At 38.7% G+C, this 21,297-nt stretch overlaps 1 protein-coding gene across 1 annotated transcript in view; it reads left to right on the plus strand.

Moving 5' to 3' along the window:
* Positions 1–21,297, plus strand: part of FREM2 (FRAS1 related extracellular matrix 2) — a 180,176-nt gene that overhangs the window by 61,423 nt on the left and 97,456 nt on the right. Inside the window, exon 3 of the mRNA XM_015120958.3 lies at positions 17,624–17,770. Within this exon, the coding sequence (XP_014976444.3) occupies positions 17,624–17,770 (147 nt within the window). The remainder of the gene's footprint in view (positions 1–17,623; positions 17,771–21,297) is intronic.

Consider the following 21,297-nt stretch of genomic DNA (forward strand, 5'->3'; position numbering starts at 1 on the left):
GTATAATTGCTAATAAAGATAAAGAGGTTCTGTTTAATTAGTTCCCTAAAAACATCAGGTTTATTACAGTTTTTCCTATATGGTTTTGTCTTTTCTATTAAAATGCCCTCCTTTTCCCCCTCTGTTGACCTAAGAAGTCTAGGTTGGCACCCTAATCCACTATTTTCAGGGATCACCATAGATTTTCCATAGAAAACAGTTGGCTTCTATCATTCATTTGTTGTTGTTGTTTTTTCCAGCATCTCAAGCTCACTGATTCTGTGAGCTTTCTGGTTTTAATCTGGCTTCTGCTTTCTGGTTTTCAATCTGATTGAAACCAGAAATCTCAGAGTCAGTGCTGGGTAATTATCAATATCCTGCCTGTTAGGGACAAGGTTAGGAATTTTCTCCCTGTGTGTATTTGACTTCCTCATCTCTCCTTGCTTCTTCCCCAGCTCCTCACAGCCAAGCCTCTGTTTTATTCCCTGTGCTAAATTCACATTCCAATATCATACCCTTTCTAGTGCATGTAATTTCTCTATTTGAGGGATTTGATCCCATTTCTTACTTTTATGATTTCTGTATTATATAAATTAGGGAATCCTGCCTCAGGGAACTCAGTGAAAAATACTCATTATTGGATTTGCAAGTGCACATTTTTATAGAAATCTTATAGTTGTATTCGTCTCTATTCATCTGTCCTAAATTGGTCTTTAGACCACTTATGCTAAGTAGGAACTCTAAAGATAGGCTCAATAACCGGGAACTCTTTTTCTGCATAATAACATCTCAATCCTACTTTACCTTTTGATAAGGCTTGCAAAAAAGTTCATAAGTAGGGAAAACCTGTACACAATGAGGCTACTATTAATATGTCTCTGGCCTTTCCCAATGAAAGATTTGTAATGATGTATAGGTGTGTTGAGTGTAAAGTGCAGTAAGGTTCTGCTCAAGATTTTGCCATAAAAATGGCCACATTCCTACTCACAATATCCAAAGCACTTTTCGAAGCTGAAACTCTCTCCCTAGAAGTGACAGGGCCAGTGGGTGGGAGGCAGAGAGTGGAAGAGAACCAACCATATGATTTTATGAATTGACTGTGGGGTAAATTACCTAAGAGGAAAGGTCTAAAGTAGGCAAAGATTATTGAAGTACTCATGATTAAAATTTTCTCTTCTACTAGAAGAATATTTTATGTCTCAAAGAGCCTCATTTATAGGAAACCTTGAAAAGATAAGCTTATGCATTTTTTAGGCTGAATAACTAATTAAGACAAGCTGCTCTATACCTGGCCAATGGCATTCAGGTGAGGGGGTATGTCGTTTAAGTCAGGAGGGAAGAAGTAAAATCGCTGAGTTGAATGGCTGCCATGTAGGGAGTAAGGGCTTTAAATGACCAAAAGAAGATTTAACTCTTCCAGGGAACAAATGAAGGTGTGGAAGAAGATTTTACCAAGACACAAGGTGCACAGAAACCACCTTTGGCAATTTGGCAGCATTTCCTGGGTCCTTGGTAGAAACTGGTGCAGAGTTCCAAACACTGGCCGGGTTGGAGCTTCCGAAGCCATCCAGATATTCTAGTGCAGACTTTGCTTACAAGCCTGGGCAGGTCAGCCCAGTTTCCCTTGTTTCAATACATTTAGTCCAGCGTCTGTACATTCTATCAGGTATTTCCTTGTTTGAGTCCCAATCCCTACCTACCTTGCCCCCTATATTGGCAAAAGGTCCCAATCGCTGCCTACCTTGCCCCCTATATTGGCAAAAGGGAGGCAAGAGAGTAAGAAACAGAAGAAATATAGATGTTCCCCACAGTCTGACTCACTTTGTTATCATTAAGGTATTAAAAGATATTTATGAGATTTTCCTGTCTTAAGAATTCTTTCTGAGAATTTTATATATTCCCAAAAGATAGTTATTCTATTATTCTTTGAAGGGTACTCATGGTCTGGTTTTCTCTGTGTGTGCATTTCCTCTTCTTATACAAATTTTCGGTTTCAGTTTCTTGAGGGCATAAAGCTGATATATATATTTTATATATATATGTGTGTGTGTGTGTGTCTGTGTGTGTGTGTATTTATCTGTTGCCCTAAATCTTCAGAGTGCCTGGTGAGTGTGTATATGTATAATATATACATACAAATATACACACACATATATACACACACACACATTTATGTGTTTTTTTCTTGTCTATACAGATAACATAGAAGTAAGTTTAGTTAGTTTTCATTTTCTAACTCGTTTGGTTCTCCAGTCAATAAAGGTATTTTCCAATACAACTTATTAATATTATTACCATAATCAGTTGAGATGCAAATCAATGACTCAGAATTGTCTATCAGCTTTCTTCTAAAATTGATGAGTACAGAGCTGTTGTATTTATTGATATTCTCATGGGAAGTAGTTACTGATCAGGGTGAGGAAGAAGTTCAGACTAGGGAACAATGTGCTTTCAGAATTTTTATCTGTTTATCAGCCTTAAAGTTTATGTTGCAGCATTATCCTCTTTCCAAAACCCAGCTTAGTCCATGCTTCCCATACTGGTTGTTTTAATAGCTTCAGAAGCATTCTTCTTAGTAAGCCTTTAAATCCCTTATCAGAGCTGGCCAGATCGTAGGGTTCAAATATCCACAGGGAGTAAGATCCAACTGAAAACAGGAGGCCGACATAGCTCGTTGTACATTGTTGGTGATTTTAGCTGTGTTTTTTGGAACTGGTCAAAATCCTAACCTTTGTCTCTTCTGAGATCTGATCCCGCATTTGACTAATTAAAAAAAAAGGCTGGGGCACTATACTGTTAAGCTGCAAGAAAAGCAAAGCGTGTGTTCCAACAATAAATGTGGTCTGTCTGTGGAACGAATATACCAGCAGTCAGTTGTGTTTACCTGAACTTGTATTTTTCTTGGCATTCTACAAACTAACATGTTTATTTTGCCATTTGGATTAGGAAATGGAAATGACATGAACCAGAATTTGTATTGCTGGTAGGGAATAAATTTTTAAATTTTATTTGGATTTGTTCCTCAAGATCATGACATGCATTTCTAACTATTACTATCAAATATGACAAATGAAAATTATGTGACCTGCATGTGATTGATACTACACAGACTCTCTGCTCATATCTGTGTTTTGAATGGTTTGTACTCAAAGCTAACTTGTCCCAAAATATGTGCTGTAGATCAGAGTCTTAACATGATGCCTTGAGACACAGGTTCCCTGCTGAAAGGAGATTGAGACATGCTGTGTGCTCCAATCCCTTCCTTAGACTTGCTCAGTGCATATTCACATATTAAAGTCCCTAGGAATTACTGCAGGTAAGAATTTTGTTTACATAGCTTAATCCAGTTTATTTCTCCCTTAGTTAACATAGAGTGATTTTTTATAAATGTAATACCTATTAACTACCAGGAGAAATACGATTCAAAAAAAATTATTTGGGGAAGTGCTTTCCCAAATTGTTCAATGGAGAAACATGTAAAAGATGCTGTGTGTTCTATGTTTTTGGAGAGGAAGGCATTTTTGTTCTTTGTAAGAACAAGGTAAGGCTGTGCATGCATGTGTGTGCAGGTGCATGTGTGTGTACTCACAAGCACGTGTGCATTGGGAACATGTAGTATTTCTCTTTTGAGCTACAATAAAGACACGGAAGTCTGGATAATTTGTGTTCAGTGCCCAGCCTTGTCTATCTGCAGTTACCTTAGGAAGCCTTTCTGTTTTGTGCTCTCAGCTCTAACATGGTTTGGTGAAGCCTAATCTGCTTAAAACATCTAACATGGAAATCATTGCCCACATATTTGATTTCATACTGAAATCCAAATCATGCATACAATATCAAACTTTGACACAGTTTGGTGCATTGCTCAAGATCCGTCCTCACCTCTAACTTCCCAAAGGATTAGCCATAAATTTTGACAGTAGGAAAATTACTGGCTCAACTACTTTCTGCAACAAGAGAATAAACACTTCCTACAGGCAACTTTTCCACATCAATGATGGACTTGAAAATTTCTGCATATTTATGTAAGAAGAGGAGGCAGTTTTATCATTTGATCATATATATTCTCAATTCAATTTATAGGAAAATATGAATTACCAAGAAAAGTCAGATCATATGTTCATGTTAGGTTATAAATGTTGATATACCACAATATAACAAGTACAGACCACGGTTTCTCAACACCAGCGCTATTGACATTTGGGGCCAGATAATTCTAATGCTTTGTGTGTGTGTTGAGCGGGAGGGTCTGACTCTCCTGTGCGTTGTGGGATCTGTAGCTCCCTGACCCCTACCCATTAGATGTCAGTAACACCCCCTGCCTTGCCCCTCCCCCCCCAACTTGTGACAACCAAAACTGTCTCCAGACATTGCCAGACATTCCTCAAAGGGCAAAATTATTGCCCTTTTTCCAATAACTACTGGTTTAGACCTTATTAATAATTGTGAAGTCAATGTATTCGCTTTCCAAGTCTGCTCTTTAAAAAGTTTCTGCGTGCAATTAATACGAATTCTCTGTAGTAACCATTGTCTCAAATCCTCAGCATATTCAAAAATGCCACCTGCATCATATATTAACCAAGTGCAGCAAAAGGTAGTTTATCTTGGCCTAGGAGAAAAATTTTGTCACACTGATCCTCATTTTCTTCCTAAGTTGAAAGAGAGAGAAGGAAATGGGTAGGGCCTAACTTTAACCTGTACATAGTATGCATTTGGATTTTGGCTAAATAGTGGCTTAGGACCAAAACTCCTCCAAAAAATTTATTCATTATTTATTTTTACTAATCAAAATAATGGACTCTTTGAGTACCTCTGATATGGTTTGGCTTTGTGTCCCCACCCAAACCTCATCTTGTAGCTCCCATAATTCCCACGTGTTGTTGGGGGGACCAGGTGGGAGGTACCTGAATATTGAGGACGGGTCTTTCCCATGCTGTTCTTGTGACAGCGAATGGATCTCACGAGGATGGTTTTAAAAATGGGAGTGAGACTTACCTATGAGTGAGATTCATGTGTTATGTGTTTTTCTGTGCCTAGCTTATTTTACTTAACATAATGACTTCCAGTACCAACCATATTGCTGCAAATGGCAAGAGTTCATTCTTTTTTATGGCTGAATGATACTCTACTATGTATATAGAACACGTTTTCTTTATCCATTCATCCATAGATGAACACTTAAGTTGATTCCCTATCTTGGCTATTGTGAATATTGCTGCAATAGACTTGGGAGTGCAAATATCTCTTCAATACACTGATTTCCTTTCTTCTGGGTATATACCTACCAGTGGGATAATTGGGGTCATATGGTAGTTCTGTTTTTAGCCACGCTGTTTTCTTTTTCCTTTTTTTTTTTTTTTTTTGAGATGAAGTCTCCCGTCACCTAGGCTGGAGTGCAGTGGTGCAATCTCAGCTCACTGCAACCTCCACCTCGGAGATTCAAGCGGTTCTCCTGCCTCAGCCTCCCAAGTAGCTGGTATTACAGGCACCCACAACCACACCTGACTGATTTTTGTACTCTTCAGTAGAGATGGGATTTTGCCATATTGGCCAGACTGATCTTGAACTCCTGACTCTTAGGCGATCTGCCCGCCTTGAGCCTCCCAAAGCCATCCTGTTTTCTGTAGTGGCTGCACTATACTTTACATTCCCACTAACAATTCTACCACAGTTTTGTTTTGTTTTGTTTTGTTTTGTTTTTCATCCATGGATAGGCACTGAGGTTGATTCCATGTCTTGGCCATTGTGAATAACGCTGCTGTGAACATGGGAATGTAGATATTCCTTCAATATCCTGATTTCATATTCTTTGAATATATACTCAGAAGTGGGATTGCTGGATCATATGACAGTTCTATCTTTTTTTTTTTTTTTGAGGAACTTCTGTATTGTTTTTCATAATGGCTGTACCGATTTACATTCCCATCAACAGTGTACAGGAATTCTCTTTACTCCACATCTTTGCCAACACTTGCTGTCTCCAAATCTGTATTTCTGAAAGCATGGTGCGAATTATGTCTCTCTATGCCCCAAGTTTCCTTTGTGAGCAGCCTGATTTTCCAGCTTATCTCCTCCTCCCCTTTTCCTTTCACAAACCCTGCAGAGCTCAACTCTTATTCCTGCCCACACACATGCTGCCCTGTCCTTCCCTGAATCAATTTTCTTGCAGTTCCTTCCTGTGGGAGGGGCCCATCCTCCATCCACCAACCCTTGCGCCAACCCTTTAATTGGGTCTTTCCAACCCAGTGTGCTCCCCTCCCTCTTCTGAGCTGCAGGAGATTTCTGTTTAGCTTTTCACCTTACATGTTGTATTTAATGTATGTATAGCATTTGGTTTACCCTCCTTACTAGAGTCTACATTTCACAGAAAGGACTATATGTGAACCAACTTTATACTTCCTAACATATGTGCTTTTCATGGAAATCGTTCCAAAATATCAATTAAATAAAACTGTACATTGTCTAACTTTTATTTTCTAACAAGGACTGGAGCTCTAAGACCACACCAACTTGTTTTTCTACTTACTTTGTGTGTATGTGTGTATGTGTGTGTGTTTTCCTTTATGCAGCCAAATATACAAAATGAACAGCTTTTGTATTAATCTGAGATAGTGAAATTAATGAGAAGGGCTGCTTTTGTAGCTCTGGCACAGTTCTAAAGGGATCAGAGCAATCACCAAGGGGTTCAACTAATTAAATAATACTACACCAAAGCTAAGCACCAAAGTTAGCTTTGCAAAACTAATCTGAAATAAATGAAAAGAAAATGTGAAAAACAAATGTATGACATTGATGCTATTTTACTCCATCCTCTCTTTGTCTCTGTCTCCCCCACACTGTCACTTCCCACCCTGCTTTCTCTTTCCCTCCTTCTCTCCTTCCTTTTTGACAGAGATCAGTGACACATCTCGTTTAGCTTCTCACAGGAGCAGTATCTAAGTAACCAGGTATAATGCAATATACGTCTTTTTAAGTCTAGTAGTTTAAAACTTCCAAATCTTGATTTTGCTGCTGAAAACAAATAGAACTAAGAACATGTTCCTAACTTAGATTTTAAAAGCAATAATAACAAATTAAACTAAAATTATCTTCAGGAAGTTCCTATTTCTAATTTTCAATCTAATTTTCTGGGATTCTGAGTTACGATTCACTCACAGTATTTTAATTCATAGAATGGCTTTTCTTCTCCCACCCCACTCCAATCTCTTCATACTAACCATCAGATTTAAATTTTGGTCATAATGGAAAGAAGTCAGATTAAAAAAATGTTTTCTTATTAACTGTCAGACGAAGGTACTTGTATTTTCCCTTTATATATTTTTGTCTCCTAATGTGGATATACCACATTTTCAAAAGATAATCCAAGATACAGTTCAGACTGTAATCCATGTTAATTGTAATGACAGTGTCTGTGTATGGTACTGTTATACAAATAGGAATTAGAAAACAGCCTCACTTCACAGAGAATTAACTAAATGGTGCTAAACCGGTTACTCAAAAAGGTGGAGAAGTGTAGAGAACCACTGCTTTCCTTTAGCTCAGTCTCCTTTGGGGTGGGGGGAGAAGTCTGGCGCCACAAAAGGAATTATGCTCTGGTTTGAACAGAGACCTGAAGGCTATTAAGTTTATTTTAAGAATGTGTTGCCAGAGATCTAATAAATTTATTTGTAGCTTCAGGCAGTGCATGCATGAAATCTTGCTGCACCAGGTGTTTTGTTTTGTATTTTTTTCTCTTCCCCAGAGGAAGAAGAGGGTGTGGATCTTCTTGACGAACTTAACTCTTAGTAAAGCAGTAATTTTTTCTATAACAGTATAGTATTTAAAACCTTTTTTTAACTTCTATACAAGTGAAAAATAATTTAAAAAATTGTCTCTGGGCTGCTTTAAAGAAAATAAAGTAAGTCCTCCCAAATTATATATACACATATAATTTTATTTAATTTTAAACACATTTTAAAATAATCTTATGCTTAAGAACCGTATTTGAGATTACAGCCTGTTAAATGGAAAGATCACTAAACCAGGAGTGAAATCTCTGGGGATTCAAAATGCTTTGTAATCTTATTCACATCCCAACCTTTCTGAATCTTGGTAAAATGGAGCAGTGAGAAGAGATGGAATCCAGCATTCATTCTGCTCTAAAATGCTTGGCATCTGTTTGTATTATTCACCCACATAATAATTTCCTGAGTTAGTTTGTGTTCTTATTTAAAATACAGTGTTATACTTGCATGTTCAGGAAAAAATAATTCTCAGCCACTCACATCACAGTGTTAAAATGACAAAATTAGCTTGTAATTTAGACCCCAAATGATAATCTAATAACCTGAATGTTGTAAATGAGAATTCATCTTGCAATTATGCATTTGCTTTGTCCTTTGTCCTCTGTAGATACACACCTGAATTCCTTATCCTAAGCATGCCGATCAACAGTACAGACATTCATTCCACTAAGTGTAAGCTTCTAATTAAGAAAGCAGTGTTACTTAATTAAATCAGGTTTGATGAAGGAAATACGCTTAAACCCTAGGTAAGGGGATGTAAATTCATGTTTCGTCCTTCCTTTTCCTCCCTTTCCATTGCAGGGGATGAAAATAAACACATCGTTTTTATTTTATTTTATTTTATTATTTTATTTTTGAATGGAGCTGGGGGAGGGGGGCTGTGCTTAGAGAAATGCAGAGGATCCCTGCAGGCTCAGGCTTGCAGATTCCCATTCCAACCTGGCTGTGGCCTGATGAGGCACATTATTCAGCCTAGAAGGAGGATTTTCCTTCTGACTTCCCTGGATTTTGACTTTGGCTCCAAATTCATTCATCAAACCAGAGGGTCTTTACATCCTAGCTTGTGTTAATTTTTTATAAATCCGTCTCAAATATTTGTTAACCAACTTTCATACCCTTTGCTTCATCATGTAATACTCATCATTTGAGGGCCTCACTATTCACTAGAATCAGAGCTGATAGTAGAGGGAAACTTACTCGGATGACAGTTTTGCTTCTTTCCAGTAGCACTAATTTATAAATTAAGTTAAGCAAATTAGAATTAAGCTAGAGTAGCCTGCAAATAGGATAGTCACCTAAAGGTCGTCATCTGAAGACTCAGAGGAAGTATAGGAAGAATATTAGCAGGCTGCACTTGAATGCTATATCTACCACATACTACACCCCTGGGAACGTAAAGTGGCTAGTTTAATCTGACACTGATTTACCTCATGCATAGAATGTGGAAATACCTAAGTTGCAGGGTTGCTGTGAGATGCATTGAGATAATGTGCATATTATCAAAATCACCCTGACCATGGTCCTCAATCTGTCCAGCTCTCCTCTGCAGGCATTTTCAGAGTCCCCAAGGCTGAGCTGAATTCAGCCAGCTTATACCTACACTTGAGTTCCACTTGTTTTTGGTGAGTGTTATGGTTTCTCTTTTGTGTGTTTTGATTGTCCAATGCCTATATTATGCCAGTTCTGATTGGCCAAAGCCCATGCCACTGGTTGGCCAAGATGATGATGATGATGATGATGATGATGATGATTTGAGATGGAGCCTCACTCTGTCACCCAGGCTGGAATGCAGTGGTACGATCTCAGCTCACTGCAACCTCCGCCTCCCGGGTTCAAGTGATTCTGCCTCAGCCTCCTGAGTAGCTGGGGTTACAGGCACGCGCCATCACACCCGCTAACTTTTGTATTTTTAGTAGAGATGGGGTTTCACCATGTTGGTCAGGCTGCTCTTGAACTCCTGACATTGTGATCCCCCCACCTTGGCCCCCCAAAGTGCTGGGATTACAGGCATAAGCCGCCACCACGTCCGTCCAGTCAAGATTATTTTTAATATCACTTCTGCCCCAAGGATAGGTGTTCTCCATAGTAAGCTCATTTGCTCAACATCTGCACAGCAACATCTGCACAGCTCTACTAGTAATCCTATCACAGCTATGCCCAGCTCCTCCATAGGAGGAACCCTCCCTGTGGCCCCAGGAACCCCCAGGGGTGGACCACATAGCTGTGTGGTGATCTTTTCTGTTATTCTCTATTGAAGGAAAAGGGTATCCAAAAGTGTGCTGCTTGGCCCCTGGTGTGAAAAAAGAGACTAATTAAGCATCCCTTTAGATTTCCACAGCTGCTTTCTTTCCCTGGAATCCAAAAATACATCCAGGAGCCTGGGCAAGAATTAGAGATGAGAAAACTTACACTACATTTTGAATCCCTACACTCAGATGATTAAACTTTTGTATAGAGGCCATTGTTTTGCCTGACATCCATTTTCATTACCAGGAGTTCTCTCTCCACAGGCTCCTTTATAGCCCGAGAAAATCAGCTGATACCCACCTGGGGTGGGTATATATGTAACCATATCATGTCCTCAGGAAATAAAATTACACATAGTAATGTGGATTGTGATACTATTGGCTTGTAAGGTGAACATTGATATATTTGTCAGCATCCATCTCCACCTCCATATAGTCTGGCCATTTCTTATCTGTCTACAGAAGAATATTGAGTAGAGTATGAAATAATCCATACTTGATCTCAATTCAGTGTAGTTTGTGTGACAGTTTCTAAGATATCATAGCTCCATTTGTTCTTTTGTGTTTGTACATACCTATCCTAAAAATGGCCCAAAAGATCACTACAAGCCGTGTGTGTCCAATGGAAACCAACGTGTGTCGTGGTGCTGTGCCTGTTCCCCTCTACCTCCTGGGTCTTTGTCATGCCACTCCTCTTTTTTTTTTTTCTTTTCTTTTTTTTTTTTTTTTTTTTTTTGAGATGGTGTCTCGCTCTGTTGCCCAATCTGGATTGCAGTGGCGTGATCTTGGCTCACTGCAACCTCCACCTCCCAAGTTCAAGCAATTCTCCTGTCTCAACCTCCTGATTAGCTGGGATTACACCTGCCACCAAACCCAGCTAACTTTTGTATTTTTAGTAGAGACAGGGTTTCACCATGCTGTTCAGGCTCTCAAACTCCCGACCTCAGGTGATCTGCCTTCCTAGGCCTCCCAAAGTGCTGGGGTTACAAGTGCCAGCCACCACACCTGGCCCCATTCCTCTTTCTCTACATTTCTCTACCAAATCTCCGTATTTCTTTGTGGATCTGACCCCTGTGCTGTGCTGCCTCATTTTCAGAATGTGTTAGGCAATGGAAATGGTGAGGAGGGAGTGTTCAGAATGAAGGGAGAAAACGATATAACAATTATCATAAGCAGCAATTCTTGAATACCTTACTATTGGACTAATCAATACTGAAATTATCAAGTAGTCTAAAGCTTGTCATCCCTCAGTGCCTGAGTCACCTCTGGATGATCCAGGGCGGGCTGCAGATGTATCTTGACCTCGCCTTCTTTGTCTCTAATATCCAATCTCTTAAATAGGAGGAGAAGGAAATAAATATTGAGTAAATGCCCTGAGTGCCTACCACATTGAATTCTTTGAAGTTCCTTTTTTTTTCCACCGGATTTCTTATCTCTCTTCTTATACCTAATCTTCCAGGAACGCCTTCCCCTCCATCTCTCTAAATGTCTAAATACCACCCTGTACTTAAGCCCCCATTTAAACACTATCTCTTCCATGAATTTGTCTTTGATCCCCACGGGCTACAGTAATCCCTCACTCTTGTGAACTCCCACAGCTCATTATCAGTGCCTCTCACAGCATTTGCCAGGCTCTAGTTTGTGCACATTATCTAGGTGCCCGTGCCATCTCCTGCGGTTGAATGCCAGCCCCTGGGGGCAGGGTAAGAGCCAAGTCGGCTTCAGCTGTGCACCAGGTGCTTTTCAGCAGAGTGAAGTCAGTCTGACTTTAGGGGCCAGAGAACAGGATTCCACAAGCTCAAGGATATTCCCCTATGGAAGATTCTAAGGCAATGCAAAGTTCAAGAGAAGATCATCCTATCACAGAAATGGCAATGAAATTAATCCCTTATTTTAACTTTGATATTAGATTTGCACCATCATTACTAGCATTGATTCGGATGGTAGCTGCGTGGTTGCTAATCACTGTCCTTACTGTCTAAGAGAACAAGACTTCTTAAAAATCTGCTTAAAAATCAAATTATCTGCCCAGTGCACCTATAGTCCCAACTACTCAGGGGCCTGAGGTAGGAGGATCACTTGAGCCCAGGAGTTTGAGGCTGCAGAGAGCTGTGACAGTGTCACTGCCCCCGAGCCTGGTCAGCAGAATGAGACCATGTCTCTAAAACAATAACGAAAATCAAATGATCTGATTTCCCCAGTAAAGTAGGTAATAGTATTATTATCTTAACCTTTTCTCATATAAATATCTATATCTATTGCTGATTTAAAGGACTACATCCAGCTTTTAAAAATTTCTATATAGTTGATTTTCAGTTCAGCTTTGAAGCTGAGCTTTATTCTGGGCAAACGAGATTTTACCAAGCTAGAAATTACCAACAATATTTTCTATTTGTAACGATTCTCCAAGAAGAAATTTGTTGTCAAAGCTAAATGGACATGTCCCCTTTATCAAATACAAGTCAAAATTGTGGCACTAGTTTCATATTATTGAAGATGAAATGCTTTGTCTTTAGAGAGATCAGGCAGCCCTGAGCTTTTAGGGAGGGCTAATTGGAGTTTGATATTCTTTGTTATTCTAAAAAAAGAAAAACTACTGAGTTAGAATTGAAGAAAATGAAGAAGTCTGAAGACCAGCTGGATAAGTTCAAAAGAGGTCTTTTCATCAACACCTTAATGGCTTTGGTGTCAGGATTTGAAGACAGGGCATTTGGGAGTGTGGTTATCAGCTGTCAGGCACCTGTTGTGTGGATTTATGACATGAGTCATGGACTTTAATTTTTTTCAAATGAGGTGCTGAGACTAGCTCCTTGTGCATCATAAATGACAGAATCTATTTTAGAAAGGCAACGAATTTTGTTTAAGTAAAAATGTGTCAGTTTTCAACATTATTTAACTTCATCTATAATTTCACATTCAGTAAGCTGTAGCTTTTAAGTGTCAATGTTTATTATTTCCATTAATTGAGGTTTTAGAGGAGTTTACGTGATAGGTAACAAATTAGTCAATAAAGTATCTTTCTATTCTTTCAATAAAATACAGAGTTCAATTATACAAGGTCACAGTTTTAGTAAAGGGAGTTACAATAAGTTACAGCCTGGTTCCTCGAATCTCTATATCCCTCCTGCATAAGAAGTGAGTACCTAAGCTTTTATGAATTCTGAAACCAAATCTGATTCACATGTGTAAGGTTCAGAAGAGTTACGTAGTATTTCATTCCATTCAGGGTTAAGCTTTATAGACTTCATATTTTCTAGTTAAATATCTATTTATATGCTCTGGTTTAAAATTCCAGTTTTAGTGGGAATTCCAAATTTTCTATAATAGTTACTTTGGACCATCTCCCTTTCTTACAAATCAAAGCTTCTTTATATTTTTTCTGCATTGTATTTTGAAATAAAATCTCAAGGTGGTGGTTGTACATATGAAATACTAGCAAACTGTTCAGCTATGTGTCATTCAAAACCTCTGATTAACCAGCAACCTGGCACCTTCGTCCTTTCAGAACATAGGTACAATCCTGGAAATAATTTTTACAGATGTTTAAGTAGAGACGAAATTAGGTATCTCTAAAACCATCCACAAGGGGAATGGAAGGGTTAAATAGCCCATTAGTCATCAGTAATCCCTGAAAGTGTCATTTAGAGAAACACAAATTCCAATAATTCACATTTATGTATCACTTAAAGTCTTTCAAGAAGTATGCAACATTTTAGAAAGGGTATCATTAAACCGATTACTGTTTTTTAAATAAAAAGATTCAATAATGAAAGAGATATGTTACATTTACATAGAAAATTTATATTGCTCAATAAATGAAGGACCACAGAACTTTCAACCCAGACATTAGAGTTTCTAATTGATGCAATAGGCATTTTTCTAACAATAAGTAAAATGAGCTCCCTGACCTCCTGGATCACGTGTTGCAGTGGGAGAACACAGAAAATGACCAAAAAAAAAAAAAAAAAAAAAAAGTAAATATATATGGGATATAAGATTTTGGAAAGTACTGTAGAGAAAAATTCATCAGAATAAAGGGGTAGAGAGTGCTGGAGTTTGCATTAGGCTTGCTGTTTTATAAAAACTGAAGAGAGAAGCCCTCAGTGACTCGATACTCTTAAAATGTGCCATATTTAGAAGAGAATGATATTTTCTGGAATATCTCAGGAAAGGGTAGAATCAAATCTTAAAATTAGCTAAGAATTGTTAAAATGTAGAGGAATAGGGATTCCCAGGAAGAGTAGGAAAACGGAGGATGTCCTGAGCAGAAGACATAGCACATACAAAAACAGCCACCTTTGTCCAGAAAAGAGTGAGAGGTTGGATGTGAGATGCTGGATATTTCTCTTTAGGGGGAAGTGATGGGATGTGAAGACATGGGTGTTAGAATGGACAAGAAAAGGCTTGGGAGAGCATGACAAGAAGTTTGGAATGAAACCTAGTCTTGCTGGGACCGCAATTTAAAGTGGACAGGAGTGTGGCATAAAGGTGTTTTCATCTAATAATTTGTTTTGAAATCAGAGCTGGTTTATGTACTAATTTAGTCAATTGCATATTATTCTATCTTTTCTATTACTTTCTAGATGATGTTCCAAGTAATGGAACATAAGCACAATAATTCTTAAAAATATTTTTAAAAACAATGACAACAAGTATTGGCAACAACGAAAGAATGGGTACTCTCAATTCCTGACGTAAATTAGTGCAATTTAGTACAATTAGTAAACTCATACAATTAAATATGAGAGGATACCCACTAAAGTGCACAACTATACAGAGTAATCAATAAGAGAACAGCTGCAGAATCACCAAGAGATGAGAGGGCTGCAGCACAGGAGGGGGATAGAGCAGCGATAAGGAGTGGGAAGTGTCAGCCAAGGAAGAATACCAGTCCTCATGTTAGGCAAGAGGACAGGGATGAGGGAAAGAGTGAGGGTGGCACATCCCAGGAGCTGCAAGAATCTTGGCTTGACCTCCAAATGGGCAGATTAGAGCGCAAGGGGAACAATCAGGGTAGGTCAGGATGAACCTGGAAATCTGCAAAGTCCACTTGGGCCGGTCGCGGTGGCTCAAGCCTGTAATCCCAGCACTTTGGGAGGCTTAGGTGGGCAGATCACGAGGTCAGGAGATCGAGACCATCCTGGCGAACACGGTGAAACTCCGTCTCTACTAAAAAATACAAAAACTAGCCGGGCGAGGTGGCGGGTGCCTGTAGTCCCAGCTAGTATGGGCAAAACTGTAGGCAAGACGCGGGGCAAAGGAGAAATGAGCACAGGTGGGTGTCAGGCAGACGAATAGTAGTCCAGCAGTGGGCCTGCAGGGTGGGCTTGGGCATGCGTGGTGTGGCAGGGCAGAGTGAGCTTGCATTTGTTGAATGATACTATTGACCTCAGAGTACTGTGTGTGTATATGGGTTATCTGAGCCAATCGTCGAAGAAATCACAGGTGCTAATTAGCATCACCCTCACTTGACTCTCCAGAAAAGGAAACAGAGAGATCTAGAGAAGTAACTTGGTCAGAGTCAGACTGCAGCTAGAAGTGATGTGGGTGGGCCTTGGACTCCAGTTCTGAGGAGCCTCCTAGCCCATGGCCTCTCCTCTCCAGAACAGCACTCAGGGTGCGGCAGGCGTTAGGCATAGTAATTTTCATCAGGGCAAAATGTGGAATGAGTTTCCTTGTTAAACTGACAAACTTACACAAAATTCCGGCTCTCCAATCTTTTTTTTTTTTTTTTTTTTTTTTTTTTTTTTTTTTTTGAGACAGAGTTTCACTCTTGTTGCCCAGGCTAGAGTGCAATAGTGAGATCTCGGTTCACCCAACCTCCGCCTCCCGGGTACAAGCGATTCTCCTGCCTCAGCATCTCAAGCAGCTGGGATTACAGGCATGCACCACCATGCCTGGCTAGTTTCGCATTTTTAGTAGAGACGGGGTTTCTCCATGTTGGTCAGGCTGGTCTCGATCTCCTGACCTCAGGTGATCTACCCACCTCAGCCTCCCAAAGTGCTGGGATTACAGGCGTGAGCCACCATGCCCGACCCCAATCTCTTTATATTTTATAGTTGATAAATTAACTAAAAATAGGAAAGTCCATAATCCCATCATTTAAAACACCAAGCAGCTACACCTGTGTCATGCCTCATTTTACAAAGCTACGATCACAGCATCAGTACGATTTGTTGTGGTGTTTTTCAGTGTTTTTGGTGTTCCAATAATATTTATTGTTTAAGAGTTGAATAACATTTTATTGATTTGATATACTATAAGATGGTTTTTAAGGCTTGGGGTTATTATAGAAAATATTGCAATGAATAGTTCCTTGCAAATACATTTCTGCTTCTTTTAAAGCAAAAATCCCACAGAAGGACCTACAAGATTGAATGATATAACCATCTTTTGCCCCTTGCACACATTGGCACATAGCTGTCCAAAAGGCTTGTGCTAATTTGAAAGTCAAACAACAGTAAACAAGAAAACAATTTCCCTACATAATCTCAGTTGTACAGGGTATTCTCTTTAATCTTTAGTACACGTTACGTTGATAGCTGAAAGTAGCTGCAGTTTTTATTTTTTAAAAGTTCGAGCAAAGATGTACGTATTTCCATGTCTTCACTCATTCAACGTTTTCCCTTGTGTAGATTTTTTTTGGCATCTATTAAAGTTTTGAGATTTTCCTCTTTCATTTCCTTTTCTGTAGTGAAGCTCTTTGTGAACTGCAAAGAGTAGAAACTAGAATGAAAATTGTGCCTCTAGCTGTGTTTGTTACTTGGGCTTTTTTTTTTTTTTTTTTTTTTTTCCACAGCCACTTTCAGAAAGACTTAAAAGGCATTACTGATGCCTTTGTTTGTAAACCTCACCTTACTCTGAAATAATTGGTGTAGATCAAAAGAAGTAGAGGGATGCGTGCAGAGTGATCGATCAGCTGATAACTATTTTTCCTTTCATTTAGCCAACATAGTCGCTTTCACATTAGAAAGATCACACACAAGGTTTATTTTCTCCTGATAGGCAGCCAGCTCCATTTTGGTGGGAAGATGGGAGGGGGAAACCTTATCTTCAGAGTGGAATGGCAATCAATGAAAAGCACTGTCTGTTTGCTCTAAGGAACGGAGTGGAATATAGCGGGGAAGGGAGGCGGAGAAGGGATATTTGTTTTTCCTTAGGTGGTTATAATTAAAACCTTCCACCCAATTGCTCCGTGAACCAGAAAAAGGTATTTGTGAAGTGCGTGTTTTTTTAGAACATCACAAAGGAGCCTTGCAGCCCTCTGATTAGAAAACTTGCTCTCCAGCGGCACCTTGTGGGAAGTGAGTTATCCTGCAAGTTGGATGTTTAGTTTTAGGATTAAACTGAATAGCCTCTGGTAGTTGTGCACTTCCTACCCGTTACCTACTTCCCCTCCTAAAACAGCAAGGAATTTGTGAAGAATTATGTCAGCGATAGAATTTATGTGTAACAGTCCCTAGACTGTAAGCTGTATTTCCATGTACATATTCCAGGGTTGTGCATCAAACTAAGTAGCTGTATTGATTGTTAATGTTGCTTCATTAATCTGTGGAATTTTTAAGATCACTCATTCAAGAAAGCACTAATTTATGGCTTTAATTTTTTATTTTCAAGGTGGAAACAAGGTAACCAACCAGCATTTTCGTCTGAATTGGGCATGGATCTCCTTTGAAAAGGAATATTACCTGATCAATGAGGACTCCAAATTTCTAGATGTTGTTCTTAAACGTAGAGGCTACTTGGGAGAAACTTCTTTTATAAGTAAGTTTAATTTTTTGTTTCTGTCTCAAAATTTTATTTTTCTAGCAAACGTTTATAATTCTTCTACAGTGATTAAAATATCAGTTTAGTTCACTGATCTAGTTTTCAAGCTTAAAGATTTAAAAGTTATCTAACTGCTAAAGAAACAAGCAACAGGTTTGTGTCAAGGTACTTATCTCTTCAACCCTTCTATGTACATGTGATCTTTTTCTGATGTAAAAATCAGCAGGAACAATAAGTTATGAAATAAAAATAAACGTCACTGGATCTTAGAATGAGCTTCGGCAAATCTGTAATTTATCCATAAGATAAAAGTCTTCTGAAACATGAGTGTCGTGTCCTCTCTTTGTAACCAGCAGTAAATTGTTAAATACTAATCATTTTCCTCTGCTTTACTTCGTTTAAATAAAACTGAGAGTCAAAAGCAAACAAATGAAACCTTTTTTCAACTCCAAGTTCATATTTGATTTTCATAGAAGCATAAAATAAAGTTGGCAGTATATTGGTACTTTTAAGCAGCAATATGGTTGGCATAAAATATTTAATATGTTGATAAAAATGGCAGCACCTGAAGCAATTATATTGGTTTTGGTACCATATATTTTATAGACATCTAGGCCAATGGAATTTGCATGGGATAAAAAAAGATTTCTCCTGGCTAACATGGTGAAACCCCGTCTCTACTAAAAAAAAAAATACAAAAAACTAGCCGGGCGTGGTGACGGGCGCTTGTAGTCCCAGATTCTCGGGAGGCTGAGGCAGGAGAATGGCCTAAACCCGGGAGGCGGAGCTGGCAGTGCTCCAGCCTGGGCGACAGAGCCAGACTCCGTCTCAAAAAAAAAAAAAAGAAGATTTCAATGAGTGAGATTATCAACTAAGGTAGGAATCTAGGAAAATGTTGGCAAAGTAAAAAGTTAGTAAACCTATACTTGTCTCCAAATGACTATTTTGAAATTTTACCGGGTCCATGAACTTAAAGAGCCTTAAACAGTAGACCTCTATGCACAGAAATACACATCCTGCCACCCCCAACATCCCTCCCCAACACCCACAACCCTGCTGTACTTTTGCTGCAGCCAACACCCCACCACTCTTTTTGATTTCCCCTGACATGTTTTGAATCTGAATATTAATTATCCCTCACTTTAAAAATTCTTTTTTTTTCCTCTTAACTTTAGAAGACCGGGTTTTCACAAGACACTCTCCCTGTCTTTGAGGTTGCTCTGGCTGCAGGGGGGGCTGGTCTCCCCACAGCCTCACCCTCAGCCTCTGCTTCCATCTTCATTTTGCATGAGCCTCCACCTGGCTGGCTTCTCATGCTTTGTATTTAGCCTAGGATATTCTGAGTGCTCTCAGTGCGCTCTTGTTTAGGAACACATTGTCTGCGCACATGTACACATCCCGTCTTATCATCAGGAACCAGCTGGTCTTAACTCTGCTTTGTACCTGAACATACAGCAAATAAATCATAGGGAAAATCATAACTAAAAAGCAGAGCACCTTACCAATTATTAAGAATAGGTTTATCTATTTTTTACCTGAGTTCCCACTCCTGGTGAGTTTTTAATTTTTCACTCACAACAGGCCCCTGGATAGCACTGGGAAAGTTAACAATAGAAAAAGATTTCAAAAAAAAAATTTTTTTTGCATTTTTTTTTCTCCACCGCCTCTTTTTTCTTAAGCTGGATGCTAAAATGTCAAACAAGAGCTCTTTTTGTTGTATTTTTTTCAATGAACTATTATTTTCTATGAATATGGGAATACCAGCAGTTCTACAAAGACTCATAGGCTTTACTTGGTTTACTTCACATGGTTACTTAGTGACTTGGATGACAGAAAGTTGGGAAGCTTTCTGTGTGTGGCCCATATCCTCATTCATTGAAGATGGTAACAGAATTCATGCTAGGACCTGGAGTGGAAATCAGATTAAAATGAAGGGTAGCCTCATACAAGTTCTACAGTGAATACATTGCTTGTAACTGTTCCCATACAACCTCTACTTTTATTTATGGACGTTTAGAATGACATAGATTGCATTATAGCAAAAGACAGAGTATCACTTGAGTACAGCTAAGAAATCATGAATTACATGAAATTTGTAGATGTATATTCTCAAAGATTATTATTCATTTTATAACCACTAAAATCATTAATAAACTAAATGTGTATTTATATTCCACATTAGTATTTGCATTTCAAAGCTCTTATTGCTACCAGTTATTGAGTATTTATTAAAGGCAAGGTACTTCATACGTACCTTAAGCACTTTATCTATCTCTTTTACACCCTGTATCAATTCTTTATTCCCTGACTCAACAAATGTTTTACTGAGTACTCATTATATACCAGGGACTTTGTTAGGTAGTGAACTATGAAGAAACAATGATAGCTAATGTTTACTGGGTTATTTGCTGGGCCTACTTCCCAATACCCTACCCAGGTCAACTCCATGAGAAGAGTACCATGAGATGAGAAAATAGAGAGGCTGTGATATGTCCAAAGTTAGCCAACTAGTAAGGGGCAGAGCTGAGATTTGGCAAAAGGCCCATGTTCTTAACCACTGCACCATAGTGCTTCATAAATCCTTCACTAAGATAAGTTAATAACTTGCCTGCAATCCCACAACTGTTTTGTGGCCGAGATGGGATATAAAATCTATTCTCTCATTCCACAAATACCCTGTTTAACCACTTTGTTATTTTTCTATGTCAGAGGAAAAGATCTAATTACAGTTTCATTTAATAACAAAAGTAAAAAAAAATAGGTGTTTTTAGCAGCAACAATTGGGATATGGTATTGCAACTCATTTAATATCAGATGGTATTGCAACTCATTTAATATTAGATGGCTTGACTATCATGTAGGAAGGAGGACTAGTTGGAACTAGCAGACATTCCTTGTATCATACTTACTCAATTTTTGTTTTTAACTCCCTTTTGAAACTCAAAAAAAATAATAATAATGCATTGCTGATGAAAGAAAACAAAACAGAAAAGTGAGCAGTAGCTATCAGAGGCAGACTAACAGATTTTTGCTGGTCATGCCACTGGGGATAGATGGGTCAGTGAGCAGAATGTGTTCTGGAACCTCAGAGAGAATGATTCCTTTCATCAGCATCTTGGCAGTGAATTGTAGTGGATCCAAGAGGTGTTGACAACCAACTCTGCGTGCACGAGGAACCAGAGAGCTATCAGGAAGTCTACAGCATTCAGCAAGATACGCAGCCCTGCAATTCCTGGTTCTGTGCCCTTTTTTTCTCTTGCCATTACATAAATTGTATTTTACCTGCTACTGTAAAAGAAAAATATGATGCAATATTTATGTCAGTTATTTTTCTGAGATCTGTAAGACAGAAACATTTTTAATAAAATCTTTGTTTTCATCTTCATTTTAAGATTAAAATAGCAGTTATTGATATATTCCTATATATAGATACATATTCAAATGACTCTTATATAAGCATTATGAAGGCAAGGGTTTCTGTCTGTTTTGTTCTCTGATACAGCCCCAGCACACAGAACAGAGGC

Source organism: Macaca mulatta, chromosome 17, assembly GCF_049350105.2.
Source record: "Macaca mulatta isolate MMU2019108-1 chromosome 17, T2T-MMU8v2.0, whole genome shotgun sequence".
NCBI classification, from domain to species: domain Eukaryota; kingdom Metazoa; phylum Chordata; class Mammalia; order Primates; family Cercopithecidae; genus Macaca; species Macaca mulatta.